Source organism: Dermochelys coriacea, chromosome 10 (genome assembly GCF_009764565.3).
Source record: "Dermochelys coriacea isolate rDerCor1 chromosome 10, rDerCor1.pri.v4, whole genome shotgun sequence".
Taxonomy (NCBI): Eukaryota; Metazoa; Chordata; order Testudines; family Dermochelyidae; genus Dermochelys; species Dermochelys coriacea.
The window spans coordinates 11,034,979-11,054,983 of record NC_050077.1 but is presented as its reverse complement, the minus strand read 5'-3'; the positions used below and the strand labels follow the sequence as shown (position 1 = coordinate 11,054,983).

The 20,005-nt window shown below is 42.3% G+C and overlaps 1 protein-coding gene across 5 annotated transcripts in view; it reads right to left on the bottom strand.

Moving 5' to 3' along the window:
• Positions 1–2,262: 2,262 nt before the first annotated feature.
• The window catches only part of CARD11 (caspase recruitment domain family member 11), a 73,058-nt gene continuing 55,315 nt past the window's right edge, over positions 2,263–20,005 (bottom strand). For 3 of the 5 annotated variants that reach the window (XM_043493649.1, XM_043493650.1, XM_043493648.1), the window contains exons 16-24: positions 15,448–15,574; positions 14,146–14,386; positions 13,628–13,724; positions 12,429–12,518; positions 10,981–11,113; positions 10,222–10,449; positions 7,492–7,616; positions 6,469–6,584; positions 2,263–5,931 (exon numbers count right to left, since the gene is read on the bottom strand). In XM_043493649.1, the coding sequence (XP_043349584.1) occupies positions 5,727–5,931; positions 6,469–6,584; positions 7,492–7,616; positions 10,222–10,449; positions 10,981–11,113; positions 12,429–12,518; positions 13,628–13,724; positions 14,146–14,386; positions 15,448–15,574 (1,362 nt within the window). In that variant the 3' untranslated portion in view covers positions 2,263–5,726. The remainder of the gene's footprint in view (positions 5,932–6,468; positions 6,585–7,491; positions 7,617–10,221; positions 10,450–10,980; positions 11,114–12,428; positions 12,519–13,627; positions 13,725–14,145; positions 14,387–15,447; positions 15,575–20,005) is intronic. The other 2 variants (XM_043493651.1, XM_038419344.2) reach the window with 1 other exon arrangement.

Genomic DNA, 20,005 nt, shown 5'->3' with positions numbered 1-20,005 from the left:
CAGTGGAGGACCCTGGGGCAATACAAGGGCAGTGCCTGCCCTGAATAGATACATTTATAGATTGGCTGGCCCACAAGAACTTTGACAACTGGAGAAGGCAGTTGCAATGGGAAAAACAAAAGAACTTGTAAGAGACGAACCAAGCATTTAGTGGCTGGCAGTTTTCTTGTACATTTTAATTTTGTTCAGTGGATAGAACAATAGAAACAGTGCTACATTAAAACAGAAATTGTAGTGCTGCACCTTGTTTTACAGGCCCTGTAACAAGACTGTTCTGATGTGTGTGCGCATGTAACTCACCCTCTGATTTACAGGGGGACTAGATGTACAGAACAGACCCATCGGGGCAATAATCCCTGAATAGAAATTGCAAGTGATTTGGGTTCCAAGGATGTTATTTCTCAGAGCTGCAAGTCTCTTAGCACACTTAAAAGGAGAAGTAGTGAACCAGCCACAAATGCAATCAGTAGGTCTAACAATATGGCTGGATTAAATCCCAGTGCTCCAGCTCATTCAGCATTGAACACAGATGCAAAATGCTAGATTGTCACTGTTGCAGAAGCCCTAAACCCCTGGCTGGGCCTTGCCTCCCCAGAGTCATCATGAGATGGATTAATTACTGCAGTTTAAAAGCCCCAATTTTATGTAGCCATTTGGCATGTCCTAATCCTCCTGAGAGCACTGGGTTTACACACAAATTCTGAATCCCACAGCACTGAATTCAGTCTGCCTGGATACAGCATTCTGATTTCAGCACCTGGTCACTGCTATGCTCCTCCAACCTCAGGTCATGAAAATGGTTCAGCATAAACCAACACAAATATATAAGTGATGTACAGACATTTCTATAATAACTGCAGCTGACCTTCATCTAAACTTTGTAGGGAGGAGTCTGCTTTGTGCATGCTCTCCCTCCCTGGCAAATTGTGCTACCACTGCTGTCTGCTATTGCAGAACAATTAACAGGTTAGCCTCCAGCCAGCATGCTGATGCAAAAGAAAAACAAATAGTGTAATAAAGTTTGCATGAAATTCTTAAATGCAACAATTCCCCACTGTGCTGACCTGTATGATACTGACTTATATAATACAGCATAATTTAAGAGTTAGGCAAAGCAGAATGGAAAGTTGTCTTTAGTTTGCTTTTCTTTATTATCATAAATATTGTCCCACATCTGATGACTGTAAACCACTATTAAGGTTACTTTAAAGCTATATAAATAAACTTTAATACCCCACCCATGACTTACTGGTACTTTACCAAAAATATAGTAAACAAAGCTTGTTTTACTAGAGCTCTGTGGGAACCAGAATTTTTGTGTGTGGAAAATTCCATTATTTTTGAGATATGTTTTTGTTCTAAATTAGAGCAAAACATAGAATTTCAAAATTTCCTGTGAAATTAAATTTTTGAAAATGTTTTGTTTTCGGTCAATTGAAACATTTCAATTAGATTTCAACTTAAAAAAATGAACATAAACATTTCAAAACCAAAAATCAAAACATTCCATTCTGAAAATGTCAAAATGGAATGTTTTAACATTATCAAAAGGCTTCATTTTGATTTAATGATATTTAATCAAAATGATCTTCCTTCTGTGGAATGTCTCGATTTTCATGTAATGCACTTTTTGGTGGAAAAACATACCATTGGAACATTTTCAACCAGCTCTTATTGCAATTACTTAAGGGTAAAGAAATAGATTTTCCAACAGTTCATTTTTTAAAAAGATTTTTATTTCCTGGTTCTGTAAGTGTTCTTAGAGAATAAATAGCTCATCAGGTGACAAGGCAATTACCTTGGATGTTGGAAATCTCACCTTTTCAATTTAAGATTTTGAAGAAAGTTGAGACATTTTCCAGCCTCCAATTACAAACCTTCAGCAACTTGTATTTTAAGAGTCTGATGTAAACTTTGCTTATTTACTATAGGCCTATACAAATCAGATGCATCTTCAGTAGAGATGGGCCTGAGCCAAATCTCAGATTCAAACCCTGGATTCCAATTTTAATGTGGTATTGACGCTTGAATGTTTCTTTAATGGACTGCCTTATTGGTACTATTTACTTGTATCGTGGAGCACCTAAAAGTCCCAGTATTAGACCAGGATCCCCATTGTGTTACGTGCTGTACAAATGAAGAACAAAGAGACACTCCTTGAGCTAAAGAACGAATACCCTGAAATTTGGGAAAGCTTGGATTCTACTCTGGATTTCAAATCCCCACACCCAGGAGAGTTCAGACTGGGATTTTTGGCCCATCTTTATTCTACAATAAATTAAACCAATTTCCAATTAGTTGTCTGGTGGGCAATTTGCTTAGTTATTGCTTCTAATCCCTTACAAACTCTGAATAAATGTTGTCTGCTACCCGAGGATAATTAACAGATTGGCTGTGCTCAAAAGAATATCTGGGTGACTGTGGGAGGTGGGGTTGGTAATTTAAAAAGATACATCACAAATAAGAACTAGATGAATCAAAAACCTGGAACTGAGCCCCAACTCCAAGGGTGGATCTCAAACCTATCTCTGGAGCAGGCGGAATCCGAACACAGATGCTGAACACCCTCAAATTTGGAAAAAAACTCATTCACATTTCAAGCCTGCATGTTTGCATATGTTTAGATACCAGAGGTTAGTTTGCCCCATCACAGAGAGGTGGCACTTGGATCAGGATCCAGATCCTCAGCTGGTGTATGTTGTCATAGATAACTCCACTGACTTCAATGAGGCTATGGCAATGTACACCAGCTGTGGCTCTGCCCCTTGAGTTCACATCTGGGGATCAGATGGGGAATAAAGCTTCCAGCCCACCTCCAATAATTCAGCCTGGAAAAATGGATGAGGATTACACATACTACACAGGTTGCCAGACACCTGTGTAAAGGAATTGGGTGTAGTAGAACTGGGAGCTCTGCCTATTGAACTTGAGATGACTCCACTAGTTCGCACCAGCAGACACTCACAATTCCTTGCAGTATCAACAGTCTTGGAAAACACAGTAGGTGCTTTAAGGTGTCAGGAGACTGCATCTCTTCCGTGGAGTCACTCTTTTTACAAAAAAGAATTCGTTCTATCATCTCATCCAACCTCAGTCTCTATTGCCACCTTCCCAAAGTCTGTGCATAAAGATGGTTCAACCCTTGTGGTCTCAGGACATTACAAATACCTGGAAAATGCCACTCTGACATGCAGCCCTCCTAAATGATATTGCCTTAGCTCTTGTAAATGACAGATGACCTCTAGAGAATCATGCAATGTGCTGAGTACCCCAGCTATTTGTTACCCCCTGCCACAGAATGGCTGCGTGTCATTGCATATGTATACTATAATATGGAAATAATTTTGGGATTACAAACTACTAGGAGTGCTATAATCTCTCTACTCCCCACACTGCAGAAGAGGGCAGATTCCCAGCATATGGAGTGGGACAGACAACTAACTATTCTCAGATAAATACTTGCTATGAACAGCTTTTCAAACATTAATGATGTGATGGGCACAGTAGCAGGGAATGAGAGGGAAAATAGGCAATGATTTCAGTAAGGTACCGTAAGAAAAAATAAATAAAAGTACACCACTGCATGTGTAGGCCCAGTCTGGCAAGCTGACCAGGACAGAAAAAAGTGCATCACTGTGGAGAGGCGCCCAGCACACATGAACATCAGAGACACCTCCCAAGGAGAATGCAGTCACTCATCTAGCAACTGTGACAGTGCCAGATGTTTTGCTTGGGCTCTGTGTGCCTTTTTATTACCAACTGCTGCATGCTGGCCTGAAGTACTGAAACCAGGGACTTTGGATGAGCACAGGAACAATGACAACTTTCAGGGTAGAATCCATCTAAAAAGGGAGGCGAATGGGGAGGCATGGATGACTCAAGGGAAAAGGATATACAGCCACAGGTCACTGTTTCATTTATTCCAGGTCAGTAATGGTGCACATCATTATTATTGGAAGGCTGCTGTGAACATTAATTTGGTGGTTTCAATCCAGTGCCTAGTGTACAGGCGTAACATTTTCAAAAGCACATAAGTGGCAAAGAAGCTTACGCCCCACTGACTCAACAGAAGGCAGTGCTTTGAAAATGGGGCCTACATTCCTAAGTAATTTGGACGCTTTTGAAATTTTTACCCCAGCTGTCTACAGCCAAGTGTGATACTCATTGGCTTCCAGTCTGGCAATCATGGCAGAGGCCAAGGACTGAATGGGTCATGAAAACTGAACTTCCCTTAGAGGAAGAACTTCCCCGATCATCCTCTAAAAATGGCCCCTCCCATTCAGAGCAGGCATGTTGACAGATGGCAGTGCTGGGGAAGCATGTAGGTCTCTGGGGTAAATATAGACATCCACTTTCCAGGAGTGTTAGTCCTGCACCCTCCCACAGCACTAAAATTCATCATCTTCTTTCTTGCCACATCCCTATTGGGAGTCAGCGACTTTTATAGCCTTCTTCCAAAACTCATGATTGTATGCCCGACTGTCATGCAGATTGGTCTCTCTGAGGTCTACAGATATTTGGTCTACATACCGAATCTTTGGTCTTCTCTTTTGTCCTCTTCTGTCTACAATCATTGCAAGAGCCATCCTACCGATATAGCTCTCAGGTCTTCATACTGACATAACCTAATCTTCCTCAATTTGTCTTCAATCATCAATCCACATTAGCCCCTTACAACCTCATTACATTTCCTATCATAGAGCATCCAACCATTTGACAATCTCAACATATTCATTTCCATGGCAGAGAACATACTGATTTCCTTTCTTGTGGCTGGCCAAGTCTCTGTTCCGTAGATTAAGATAGGTTGAGTTATAGTTTTATACACTCTACCTTTTAACTATATTGGCATCTATTTGTCACAGAGAACTGGAGTCAGCTCCCATCGTTTGCAACAAGCAGCTTTAGTACTAAAATATGCTTTTGAAATTAAGGATTGAAGTGGTGGGACTAGTAAAATAACAGTAACAGGGATAAACTAAGTGAAGTGTGGGCAGATTTGGAAAGGTTTGATTTGCCATTGGGGTGCTGGGAGTTTGCTTTGTTGAGGGTGCCATGACTAGGCAGGCTGCTGAAAATTGCTAAACAGAACTGAGGTTTAAAGATAAAGGGAAAATTGTCATTTTCATTCATTCCAGGAACAATGATTATTTTCTTTCCCTCCAACATGACTGCACATGCATGTACACACAGGGCTGTGTAGCTGCTGAGGGTATCAGCTGCAGTGTTTCTGTTGCTACTGGGCACCCTGCAGCTTCTTTAATGGAACTTACTCAGCTTCTCTCTTTGGCCTGGCGTGGGGCACTCCATAGATTCCATGTCCTTCAACCTGACCCTCATCCTTTATCTCCCTATAGATTTCACTACTCTGGTCACGTCAGGAGATTAAATGAGTCCATCTTTATACATAATAAATTACCTCAAGCTCCCTCTCGAGATCTTTGGCCTTCTCGTATGTTAAACAGCTGCCGACTCTGAGTGGGGGATCCAGCGCTATGCTGGTAGCAGTGTTCTCATCCATGTCCTAGCTACCTCGCATCTGTGACATTGTTAAACACACAGCTCTGATTCCATTCGACACACAAATTCTGCCAGCAGCAAGAGTCCCCAGCCAGCAAAGATGAAACAGGAGCGGCCGGCATTGTGTCAGAGAATTCTGAAAGCCCCAGCTCCACTTCACTGCGTCCTTTCATTGCCACTGAGCTCCACTTTATTTGCTGCTATGTTTATAGCTGATCTTCGTCTATCCAGATGGTTTTACGCTGCTCTTCCCCAATCTTCTCCTTAATTATTCGGATGAGATCCTCAATGCTGCTCCACATGTCTGCCTCTAGGGGGGCATAAAGGCATGGTAGTGCCTCCAGTTCTTTCTCCTTCTGGCGACACATGCGAAGGAACTCCTCCTCAGTCTCTGGCTTTGGCAACAGCTTCCTGCATCAGATGACCAAGCCGAAAATAAGCAAAATGGGTTTATGTTTAAAGTGAATCCCTACCATCTCCCTCTCTCCCAGCAAGAGTTGATGTAAAGAAGGGCAGAGGAGAGCTAGAACATCACAGCTACTTCGGCCATGTTCTCTCCCACCAAAACTGACATGGGGAACAACGAAGGCGTGCTCGTTGTAGGGAGATCATCACTACTCCAGACCCAATCTTTCCCAGCAGGAATCACTGTAGGGAATGGCACAGGAGTGCTAAGTATGGGGGAGCACATAGATATTCCAGTCCAGTGCCATCCTCCTGCAACAAACATTGCCCTTAGGAGTGGTGATAGAGTGCTGGATTTGGGGAAACTCATAGCTACTCCAGTGGTCATATTTCTAGGGAGGAGTCATGGGAGGAAATGGTGCCATACTGAAGTATTAGATTAGCAAGAAGAAGCTCTCTCTCTCAATGATAAAGTCATTGGACTAGAGTGTTATTCAGTGACAAAGACAGAATAGCAAATGTTTGAAAGATTTGATATGTTACCTGAACCTCTTGATGTTTTTCTCTGAGACTCTGATAAAGATAATAATGGGATATATCTTGGCTTTGATTAAATCCTTTGTGCAGCTTATTCCAGCTTCCAGTAGACAATGTTTATTCTAAAAACAAAGTCATAACAGGGTCATGAGGGAACATCCACAGCACTAATATATCTTGTGATACAGAAAGACATATCTCAACAGGGTCAGGTGAATTGCTCTTCATTCATTAGACCGGATGTAAAACCTTTAAATCAAATGTACATTTCAGGTCCAAACTCCTCCCATGAATTCAAAACTAGCCAATCAGACAAAAACTAATTTTAGTACTCAGTATGAGAGCTCTCCTTTTGCAAAGATTTAAAAATGAGTGACTTGATCTAAAGATAACGAACAAGCTGAAATACCATAAATAAAAAAATAAAGTCATACATATGTTATATATTTACATGCACAGGTGTGGTCTTTGTTCAAAGAGAACATACACTGTAATTTCTTCTGAAAAACAACCAACTACTCACTTTAATCCTCCTTTTTTTCTCCACTGTGTAACAAATACACTGTATTTGAAGCTATCTCTCTGTCTTTGACAATGTTATCTTTATACTGCATATCATTGTCTCTCTCTGTGTCCCAGTCTATCCTTTTCCTTGTCTAGGTCCCTGTCTTTCTTTTGCATTTGCACACAGATGAAATAAAAGGGGGACTGACTAGGGAAGAATGGATAGGAAATGAAAGGTTATTTCACTATGTCAAGGTAGGTCATCACAGAGAGAGAGTGCGAATGTAAAAGGATATGGTTAAGGATCAAAAAGAAAGGAAAAATAACTGCACAAAGCTAAAGCTATTTGGGGAAAGATAAATAGAAATCTGGGAATATGATGAGAAAGGAAGAAAAAAGAAGTTACTCTGAAAACATAAGCCCTTAATGTGGCAGTTAATTGACCACTTTGTTTATGAAAAGCAACCCGCTCTGTAGACAGACTCACAGACAGCCTAAATACTGGCTACATTCCACTCCGCTCACCTTGGCAGTGACGGCCTCAATATTGGCAGGTACAATGCATTCGTAGGTGTTTGGATTCTTCTCTCTGGAAAAGATGACAGTCTCCGTCCTTTGCTTCTTTAGGAACTCTTCCTTTGTTACAATATCTGGAGATGGAGGGGGATGAAAGCAAGGTTAGTAGGTTCACATAATATGTGCACCTTGGAAACTGTCCAGCAGGAATTCAAACAAGACTCTCTGATGGTACAGTGAAAGAAGACCAAGAGTATTTCTGAGTGCTGGTCTCATTTCATTCATTTAATTGAACTGAAGCTTTGGCTCAGTACCTCAAATATGGCCTGCCCCAGTGAATTTCTGAGCAATCACCACAACACAATCAAGGCTCCAAATGATGACAATATGATGCAGTAAAAACTATACCAACACCTAAGATGCAAGAGCAATTATGTTCCACAGCACCAAATCACAAGGCTGGAATATTACATAGTAGCTGAGACAGCATTTCACACAGTAATATGTTACTATATCACCACATTATTACTGATGTTGCCATGGGGCCAAGGCGTCCAAGTGCCGTTGTACTAGGTCTTGGACAACCACATAACACAAAGATGGTCCCTCCCCCAAAGAGCTTACCCAACTCTTGTACTCATACTAAACAAACACTGCAAACCAAACTCTATAGCATTGTACAGAGCCTGCAAATCTGAAAATCAATCTGACTAGCAACAGACAATTTCACTGTCCAAGGTGCATGAAATGCAGAATAGTAAACAAACCATACAAATATCAAAGAGTAAATTAGACTCTTAAAAATGCTGTATTTATATTAGTCTAAGTTGTTCATAACAACACAGACCAGGGTACTGGGATTTCAGAACAGATGGTTTTTAACCTAAGAGTCTCTCTTCATGAGAAGAAAAGCAGTACTTGTGGCACCTTAGAGACTAACAAATTTATTAGAGCATAAGCTTTCGTGAGCTACAGCTCTACTCTGAAACCTCTCTTCATGAGGTAGTTGTGATGGTCTGGGGAATCTGTTTGTATAATTTATTATTTTTGTGTGGGATTATGAATTCTTTGTCTGTAACTCTACCAAACTGCAAACTCCATTTTGAATGTGGGGCCTTGTTACCTTCTCTGTGACCTCTTTACCTCTGTGTTGGACTGAAATTTGAAAGGTTATTGATACAGAGCTGACAACTGTGGGTCATTAACTAAGATGGTCTTCTATTCAAATATAAACATCCTGGACAATCGACTGGTTCCCAACCAGGAAAACTGGTTTGTCAGGGGAGAGATCACCTGGCAATGAAGTCACCTGATAATGGTCTGGGATCATCAGAACATGCTGGTTGAGGAGTCACCTGACCAAAGAACTGAAAGGCTAGGAAAGGGCTCACAGGGAGACACACAGAAAGTGTGGGCAGGAGAGGGGAAGAGGATGGACTGGCCAGCCAAAGTTGGCATGGGTGAGCAGGGGGAGAAGGCTACATGTTTCTGAACACAAATCATGCACTGCAACGGAAGGATGCTGGATGGTCTCAAAGGACTCTGACTCCCTAATGGTGGAGAAACTAAGGCAGTGCAATGCACGTAGGGTTTATTATTTGTGTATAGGGATGTGTGTCTCATGCTATTAAGAAAGAGCAATAATGTGTTAGAATCCTGTGCAAAGTCTGTATGTGCTACACCTTACCATGTGCCCCCAAGAGGAAACCCAGAAGCCTCAAAACTTCAGGTGGAGTTCTGAAAGAGGGTGTATTTAAGCTATGGCAGGAGTCTGAGGGTGTGTTTTGATTAGTTGCTGTGGAATTGTTGCAACTTAAGCTGTTGCATCCCTACTGTATTACTCAGAAGCACTTGAGCTTCAGCCCAAGACCCCAACAATGGGCTAGCTAGCCCAAGCCGGCAGCACCAATTCAAGCTAGAGATTTATGTGTGTGGATGGGAATTGAGTTAGTGGTCACAGTCAAGTTATAACCTGAGGTAACTGTGCTGTGAAGACATATCCTGAAGGCCCAGCTCTGGTTCTAGGGACTGGGCTGTGCAGTCTAAGCTCTTGGGAGGGGGTACCAGATTAAGATCTGTACTCTGAAGGTGTGATAGGGACCCTAAATCAGGGTTGTGACTGTACTCCGTTCATAGTCTGCAGGCTTAAAACACAAGGGATTCAGCACTTGGATCCTCATAGCTGTCTGGTGAATGGAACTCAGGTGGTGCTTAATTGGAGCTGTGACAGTAGTATCCCAGAGCAATCACGGTACAGGATTCTGCTTTGAATGGTAAACAGTTAACAAGAAAGAGTTTCACTCAGAAACCCAGTCTTTGGAGAAGATCAAAAGCAAGATCTTCATGCCCTGGACTGGAAAGAAACCTATAATTGGTTGGAAGGAAGATATTCATCATTATAGCAACAGCTAGACACGAGCTGATCAAAATGTCACATTACCTAGAGTTAAACACATTAGTACTGACAAAGAGCACTCACAACATGCCAGCCCCTGGAGTGTATCATGACAACTATAGAACATACACATGTACAACATTCACAGACACAGCACCTCAGGACCATTTATGATGGATATCTCAGACACATTCAGAATATTTTTACAAATTGTCACATTGCAGGATCCAGAGCTACACTGTGTGGTGACATGGCAGCAGGAGTCCCCAGCAGTTGGCATTTGTGTACCTACAGTAAAAAGGCTTGCTAAATTTAGCATGTACTGCAATCTTTTACACAATTACCTGGCTTGCACATGTTGAATTCCAAGGCACCTCCAGAATTGAGAAGCTTCTGCACCAAGGTCTTTGCAAGCATAGTGGGAGTGAAGAGGACCGGGCGCCTGCGGTCACAGTGGATTGGTCGCACCAAACTATAGGGGATCAGACTTAGGCTCTTATTGATTTCACTTTCTGAATCCAAATCTGAGTAAAGAGGAGACCGTTTACAATCTAGTTTGTTCTTCACCAATACTGGGAGAAGGATGTAGAAGAATCACATATGTTAGAGAAGGGAATTGCATGTTTGGTCATTTTATCAATCCCTCCACCCAGAGCAGTACTGTCCCCTACAGTATATTCTCCAGTGCAATGTCCAGTCTAGTTGTAAATGACTCAAGCAATAGGCCCCTCATCATTTTCCTCGGGAGACTATTTCACAGCTAAATAGACCACTCAGTTAGACATTTTTCCTGATTAACAGCTTAAATTTTCCTTTGCTCAACTCTAATTCACTACTTGGAGTTATGCCTCCTTGCAGGAAGAACAGGAGAGAACCTAGGAACAGTTAACAAAATACGAAGTTTCAGTCCAGCGGACTTGTTTTCAAGTACTATCTTCCCCCTGCCTCTCCAGAAAAATCCAAGGATTTAGTCACATGCAGAAGAACATAAAAATTAGAGATGGAAAAGGCCTAGGGCCTGATTGTGCCCTACCTTTCACCTGTATAGTCATTTAACCTATGTCAAGTGGGTATAAAATGCTGTCATGCTGTTATGTCCTTACCTTCCAGTTTATCAGGCAACAGCTTCATTGCTTCAGAAGAGGTCCGGGCCAGACTGGAGGGATAGCCAGTGACAATGCGGACTCGCTCATTGCTGTTCATACGTTTGTATTTGTTTTCAGACCTGCTAACAAACTGAAAGGAGCAAACAAAAAGGCTTGACCCTCATCCATTCTATGGAATTATATTCTTTATTCTTCCACACATTTGTTTGCTCCATGTCCCCTTCCATTATCACCAGATTTGAATTACCTCAAAAACAAGGCTACAGGTTCACCAACCCTTCCACAGAGCTGCTGGCTGAATTCCAGGGCTATTTTAAACAACGTAGATCTGACTTTTAGCTTTTGTTATTCCCTTGTGGGATTTTTTCCCTCTTGTTCTCTCTACTTATGAGTCATGTTCTATTTCTTTCTCAAAACCCTCCGGCATCAACCAAGTTATTACAGCTGGACTCACTGGGGAGTAGCATGCCCACTATGAATGTTAGCACAGCAGTGCCAGAGACTCTCCCTATTTCTGTACCCTTAACTTATTGCAACTCCCAACTTTTAGCTTGTCAGCACTCAACATTTTTTTCCTATAGCAGAATTTAACACCTAACAAAATGCTTCTTTCATCCACCATCCACCCAAATATTCATTCCCCAACCTGGGCATTCTCTAACCTTCCCAACCATGCCCTTAGGGATTTTTGTTAATAACATGCTTTTCAGTCTAGCAGAGAAAGGCATAACATGGTCCAATGGCTGGAAGCTGAAGCTAGATAAATTGAGATTAGAAATAAGGTGCAAATGTTTAAGTGAGAGTAATTAACCATTGGAACAATTTACCAAGGGTCATGGTGGATTCTCCATCACTGACAATTTTAAAATCAAGATTGGATGTTTTTCTAAAAGATCTGCTCTAGAAACTGTCTGGGGGAAGTTCAATGACCTGTTATACAGGAGTTCATACTAGATAATCACAATGGTCTCTTCGGACCTCGGAATCTATGAATCAAACCATTCACCCACCCATTCTCCATCCTCTCCATGATATCTGCCCCTGCAATTAAAAAGCTATTCTCTTCTGGGATTTCATTCTCCTAAGTACCAAAAGAGTTCGTCCGGTCAAGAGAATTTATTGTCATGCTTCAGATGAGGTCCATTTCAGCCCCTCAGGGCAGGGCTGTATGATATATCCAGATTATATTAATAATGGAGATGAGAGTATTAAAAGCTAAAGGTCCCGCATGACAGGGACAGTTAGAAAGTATAAATCAATCAGATTTCTCATATGTTAAAGCTCTTTGTGACAATCATAAGCACTTGTACAATGTCTCCAACCTGGGAAGTTAGACTCTGAGAGAACATGATACCTGAGAATGTCACAAAGAGATGTCTGAGTCAAAGCTCCCAGTGAAAAATTACGCTCTGATGTTTTGTAGAGGAGAATTTTAACTTTATTACCTGTAAAATTTGTCCCAAAAGGAAGCTTGCACGGGAGAGGCGAGGGCTGGCTTTGGGGTCATTCTGTGGGTCCTCTGGCTGCAGTGTATTCTGATAAGAATTGTACATGAAAAGATCAATTTCAGTAAATTGCAGCATCCAGAAACAAAACAGGCCTTGAGCAGCTATTTGACTATTTACAGTTAAGGAGATAGTGACTCATTAGCATTCATATCCATTACAAAAGTCAAGGAGTGTTCTGTGCAAACTACAGACCTAGCACTGCCTATGATGAGAAACTCTGCTCCTGTTTCTACTTCACCACATGCCTCTCTTCAGAGGAAGCTCTGTGACTGTGTCTGCACTAGAGATTTGACCAGAGGCCACCTGTGCAGTGACTAGTTTGCTGTGGGATGGCAGGGCTATCTGCATCCAGTAACGCTTTTATGCCAATGATTGCCATCTACCCTGACCCTTGATCAGTGGAGACTGGAGGACCATCTAGTGCTTTGCCTTGTTTGAAGTCTAATCCAAATGGTGATTGTAGCATCTCTGCATTATTGGAAGCATTCTTATGTGTGATCCCAAAGTGTGTTAAAGGAGGGCTAGGTGCACACAAGGTGGCTAATACAGCAGAAAACTAATGTACTAGTGTAAATAATAGGAACTCTTGGGACTAAAGGAATAGACTCAACCCAGTATCACTGTGAGTAGGGGAAAAGGTCTGAAGACCTGATGCACAGAAGATACAGTAATCCCACTTCTCTGCACGGGATATACTTTTGGAGGAGACAGATTCTTTGGGCCTGGGACAAAGAGAACTCTAGGGGTTAGATGCTTGTTCAAGATAGGAGAGAAGAAATTCTGATTATTAGCTCTAAAGACATAGCTTCTTCCCCAGGTAGGATTGAGGGAAAGACCTGTGGGAGGTTAGAGGTGTGGAAGACTTAAAGAGACTAGAGACCAGGTAGAGTGGATATTAAACATATGGAGACTTCTCCCTGCCAGCATCAGGAGTTAAAATTACACTGGAGCTAGCCTCTGAGCAGGGAACACTGTGGGTAAAAGGAATGGAGACACAAGACAGTTACCCACAGGGTGGACCAAAGGAAGCTTACAGAGAATGATTCAAAACAGGAATGTAATGTAAAGATGAAGTAGTGATCAATAAAGAATGCTGGAACAATTGGTGTGGAAAGACCCTGGCTGTGGAGACCTACCCGGAGTGCTCGAAGAGTGTTGGATGAACTTTCCGTCTCATCCCTGCTGCCTCTGTGCATCAACCGCTGTAGCTTCACCAGAAAGAGTTGCTGGGCTCTGAAAGAAACAGTGGACATGTGGATCAAGACGCATTTGAGACCATCTAGAGGAAGAGTGGATGCAATGGTCAGTGTTTGGGAAAAGACTAAAGAGAACAGCAATGAGGAATGGCTGAATCATACAGTAAAGACATGGAACAAAATAGTCAGCAGGACTGTGGTACGGAGCTGAGGAAAAGGGGGTCTCCACTGTACATCTTCCTATCCTGCTCTCTGAGAAACTCAGTCTCTTAATAAAATCTGGGATCTCTCCCTCAAAACCCTTATGCTCACCTTTCAACCAAACACCCGTCCTGACCACCAACTCTGAGAGTTGCACCTCCCCCCATTATAGCAGGTACTGATTTACACAACAGTGCTCATATAGTTGCTACTCATGGTCATGGTCACTGTCCTATTTCAGCCTGCATTATGCTCACCTGCTGTAGCTGGGGATGGTCCCCGTTTCCAGGTTCCTGTCAGTGAAAGGGTCAACTCTGGCACACAGCCACTCACACTTCCCCTGGTACATGGTGTCAAGAATATGCACAATCTCATCACACTTCACCGACAGGGAGCAGCAGTCCATCTGGCTAGAGATGTTCAGATTCAGGCGGATGTGAAATGAGTCCCCTGACGTGATCAATCCTTCTTCCAGTTCTGTCAGCAGTTTCCTGTAACCTGTAGCAACAAAGGAAGGAGCCAAGCATGGTCAAGCTGTGGCCAACTGCTGCTGTATTCCTAGGTTTCAATGAGTAGGCACCATTGTGGTAGAAGTTCACCACACTGAAATCCTAGTTTAAATTGATAGGGCACTTCCGAGAGGAAACTCATACTTCTAGAGTGATAGATGGAATGGTCTGGGAGCAGCTCACGCTGCAGGTATCCCAGTCCATAAGAGAATCCTGTTGTAAGGATACATTTCTGGTAGGTTATATACAAAACATCCATAAAACAGTGAACTTCCCAACAAAAACACAGGCTGAAAAGCTTAAGCTGCAAGTATAACATGAGTTCTACCAGGTGGTCTAATGGCAGGCTATTCACTTTATTAGCAGCTGTAACTGGCACTCCCACAATCTGTAACATGCTTTATCTGCAGCCAAGCGGTGCTCAAAAAAGTGTGATATTCTTTTCTACTTAAACATCAAAGGAAAATCAAAGCAATCACTTCCAGCATGATTTGTACAACTGAATTCCCCTGACCAGGATAAAGAAGGGGCCAACATAGCTACACAAGTAAAAAATGAGTTTTGGAATGTAATTTTTAATCCAAAATATCAAATTAATACTACAAGCCATGATCATTAAAACCAAACTCCATTCACCATGCATGCACTTCATCTGTTAAAGATAAGATAAAACTGCAACAGTAATAAACAAAGCAATCTCCTAAGTGTAACTGTTAAATCAGACTTTAGAGGTGTAAAAGAAAACTTAGCACACCATGTTATATCACAGAATATAGTATACAAAAATCATCTGGCGCATTGTGATTATTGTTTCCAATGACCCACTCACTAAGCTCTGCAGACTCTTGGAATGACAGATGTATGGGCTATTTCTGCTTTCAGTTACACTAGTGTAAATCTGGAATAATTCTATAAAAACCAATGGATTTACTCCATGTTTACACCAGTACAACTAAAAGCAGAGTTTGGCTCAGTGGATTCTGATTTAGCAGAGGACTTGCCTTAACTAGAATTCTGGCAATCTGTGATGAGCCAAACTTTAGGTCTTACCTTCATGGTTTGGTTTATACTGGAGTGTTACTGGTCCACTGCACCTCTGAATTGTCCAGTGAGCTTCTTCCTTTGTGCAGGTATCCAAGGGAACGCTCTGATTTTCCCCTTTGATGCAGCCTTCCAACTAGATGAAAGAGAGACTCTTAGCTGTGAGCTCAGTGTGTGAGACAACTATGTCACCCATTACATTCTATAGTTTCTTTCTAGATTAAACAACCTGCCTATTTTTGCTAGCAATGCAATTACATTTAAATTATTTGTCTGTAGCTTCTTTTCTCTCCTCTAGAAATTCTAGAAGTTGATGGTACTGTAACTCCATGATAATCCATGTTTCTCCAGTAGGAGTCACTACTGGGAATGGTATAGGCATGATGGCTTTAGGTTAAGTTGGCAGCTATTCCTTTCCCAGCTTCTCCTATCAAGAGCGGCAATAAGGAAGGGTGTAAGACTCCTGGTGGTGGGGGGAAGCTCATAGTATGTCCAGTTGCTGCAGGAGTTATAGTAGGGAATGGTGCACAAGCCATGGGGCTGGACAAAACACAGAGCTACCACAATGACAGCTTCTCCAGGCAGAAGTGGCTACTGTGTATAACAGTTTTAAGGATAACAGCTCATAGACTTGTAGACATTAAGGTCAGAAGGGACCATCATGATCATCTAGTCTGACCTTCTGCACATTGCAGGCTGCAGAACCTCACCCACCCACTCCTGAAACAGACCCCTAGCCTCTGGCTGAGTTACTGAAGTCCTCAAATCATGGTTTAAAGACTTCAAGTTACAGAGAATTCACCATTTACACTAGTTGAAACCTGCAAGTGACCTGTGCTCCATGCTGCAGAAGGTGGTGAACCCCACTCCCCTGGATCTCTGCCAATCTGACCCGGGGAAAATTCCTTCCTGATCCCAAATATAGTGATCACTTAGACCCTGAGCATGTGAGCAAGACCCACCAGGCAGATACCTGGGAAAGAATTCTCTGCAGTAACTCAGAGCCCTCTCCATCTAGTATCCCATCTCCAGCCATTGGGAATTTTTGCTATTGGCAGTTGCAGATGGGCCACATGCCATTGTCCCATCATACCATTCCCTCCATATATTTATCAAGTTCAGCCTTGAAGCCAGTTAGGTTTTTTACCTCCATTGCTTCCCTTGGAACAACTTTATGCCTCTGATGGTTAGAAACCTTCACCTAATTTCAAGCCTAAACTTGTTGATGGACAGTTTGTATCCATTTGTTCTTGTGTCCACACAGGCATTTAACTTAAATAACTCCTCTCCTTCCCTGGTATTTATCCCTCTGATGTATTCAAAGAGAACAATCAGCCTTCATTTGGTTTGGCTAAACAAGCCAAGCTCTTTGAGTCTCTTCTCATAAGGTAGGTTTTCCATTCCTTGGATCCTCCTAGTAAGCTCTTCTCTGCATCTGTTCCAATTTGAATTCATCTTTCTTAAACATGGGATATCCAGTGTGACATTCTATACCTTGGGGGAGAGTCCTGTAATCCCCATATTCCTCATTTTTATATCATCATGATCTTACATATAAAGCATGCCTTGTAAGGTATCAGGGGAAAGATTATGATCTGCTGAAAGTAATTTCTCTATCCATATATGTATATCATTAATGCATATGAAGTTATGAGAATTGAGTTGTATGGTTGTCACTAAAACATGCTGTAAGTTGGGGAAACAACCAGATATTAGCTCCCCAGATGCAACAGCAAGGAAAGTAACAAATGCCTCAGAGGGTGTCAAACAACCATCAACAGCCATTGTCCAGCAAGGGAGCTACAATTCAATGACTCACCTGCATGAGGCTACACCAGGGGAATTGCTCAACCTTGCCTAGAGACTCAGTAATGCCCACCAGACATGCCTGAATGTGTGTGTTCCCCAAGCACATGGGACTGAGGGTATAAAACAGAACAGAGCAGGCCCATGCTTCACCTTTCTTCTGCCCCAACCTATGCTGCAAGCAACCAAGACATTCGGAAGAAGACTGAAGACTCCAACAGAGGAGACTGGTCCAGATTTAAGGGACAAATCTGTATATTAAGAACTGCAATATCCAGAGGGGTGAGAAAAACTGCTTAGTCTAGTTGGTGCCCAGTCTAATTGGGTTGAGAGTTTAGACTGTGTGCTTATATTTTGTTTCTTTTGGCAACTAACTCCGACTTTTTGTCTATCACTTATAGTCACTTAAAATCTATCTTTTGTAGTCAATCCATTTGTTTAATTGTTTATCTTTACCAGTGGGTTTGCCTGAAGTGTGTGGTAAATTTGCTCAGGTTTTATACAAAGGCTGGTGTATATCCACTTTCCATTGATGAAGAGGCGAACCAATTAATGAATTTGCACTGCTCATCTTGAGCAAGATGGTATATTCCTGAGGTACAGTGCTGGGTGCTGGGGGTATTTGGCTCTCGTGCCTTTCTCCATGTGATTCATGAGTGACTCTGGAAGCATTCATGCAATCTAACTGTATGCTGGGTCTCCACATGCAGTTGTGCTGAGTGATGATAGCCCTCGGAGGGATTTGCTGCAGGTCACTAGCAAGGCATTCTGAGAGACAACCCAGGCTGGAGAGAGTTCAGGGGGCATAGCGATCCCAGGCTGCACCCATCACATCCAGAATTGCACACAGTATTCCAGATGAGGTCTCACCAGTGCTTTGTGTAATGGTACTTCCCTGTCTCTACTGGAAATACCTCACCTGAGGCATCCTAGGACAGCATTTTTCATGACCGCATCACATTGACAGCTCATAGTCATCCTATGATTAACCAATACGCCCAGATCTTTCTCCTCCTCTGTCCTTCCAACTGAAAAGTCCCCAACTTACAGCAAAAATTCTTGTTGTTTGTCCCTAAACATGATCTTGCATTATTAAATTGCATCCCATTTCTATTACCCCAGTTTATGAGGTCATCCAGATCTCCTTGTACAATATTCCGGTCTTCCTCTGTATTGGCTATACCTCCCAAATTGGTATCATTTGCAAATTGTATTAGCACACTTTCACTTGTGTCAAGATCAGTAATAAAACTGTTAAGTAAGATTGGTCCCAAGACCGATCCCCGAGGAACTCCACTAGTAACCTCCCTCCAGCCTGGCAGTATGACGTGTTGTAGTCTCCCCTTTAACCAGTTCCTTATCCACCTTTCTATTCTCATATTAATCCCCATCTTCTCCAATTTACCTAATAATTTTCCATGTGGAACTGTATCAAATGCTTTATTGAAATCCAGATAGATTAGATCTACTGCATTTCTTTTGTCTAAAAAAATCAGTTATCTTCTCAAAGAAGGAGATCAGATTGGTCTGGTAAGATCTACCTTTTGTAAAACCATGTTGTATTTTATCCTGATTACCATTCACCTCTCTATCCTGAACTACTTTCTCTTTCAAAATTTGTTCCAAGACCTTGCATACAATTGAGGTCAAACTAACAGGCCTGTAGTTTCCTGGATTACTTCCCCCCACTTTTTTAAAAAATAGGCACAATATTAGCTATTCCTTTCTACATTGCTGTGTCCATTCTTACTTGATTTTCCTTCCTCTTAATGTTAAAAGCAGACATGGAGATTACATGAGCATCTCCCAACCATCTCCCCCTGAGTTCCTAGTTTAAAGCTCTTTTAATGAGTTGTGCCAACCTCCATCCCAGAAATCTATTTCCCTTCCTACTCAGATGGAGTCCATCCCATGAGAACTGTCTTCTGTCCATGAATGCCTCCCAATGATCAAACATCCCAAAGTCCTCCTTATAGCACCACTGCCTGAGCCATCTGTTGATCATCATAAATTTGTCTCGCCTTCGTTCTCCTCCTCTAGGGACAGGCAGAATCCCTCTTCACATCAAATGAGCCTCCATTTCCTTATATGTTCCAGTGAGAATCTAGCTGTGTCATTTGTTCCCACATGAAGGATAATCAGTGGATTCTTTCCTGCTTCCATTAGGATCCTCTTTGGCCTCAGGTCCACATCCCATATCTTAGCTTCTGGCAGATAGCACACATTTCTGTTCTCTGGTTCAGCTCTGGGACAAGCCTGTGTGTTTTTCTTAGCAGGGAGTCCCCAATCATGTAGACCTGCCTTTTCCTGGTGATGGTATGATTTTCTGGCCTTCCTCCTGTTCTTTCTGGCTACGAGTCCTCTTGTCTTCTGTTCTCCCTTACAATCTTCTGCAAGTCATCCTGTATCTTCCTGAGGCTCTGAACTCTGGCTATCTCCATTGACTCTTCCCCTTTTCTTGTAGGACTAGCAACTCTTCTCTTCTTCCTTGCCCTCCCTCCTTCAGTTACAGCCTGCTGTGCCCCTTCTTCATTTTCCAACTTGGCAAACCTGTTCCTGAGCTCTATTTCTCCTTCACCAGCTGGTCTTTTCCTCAGCCTGGTTCTTGTAGTCACATGCTTCCACTGACCACTCTCCTCACCCATCAGGCTCTGCTCTGAGTCCTTTCAGTCCAGCTTGCATCTGCAAGTCTTGACTTTCCCCTGCAGCCTCCTCTTGCCTTTGCTCCATCATCTTCTTGAATCCCCCTCGAAACTCAACC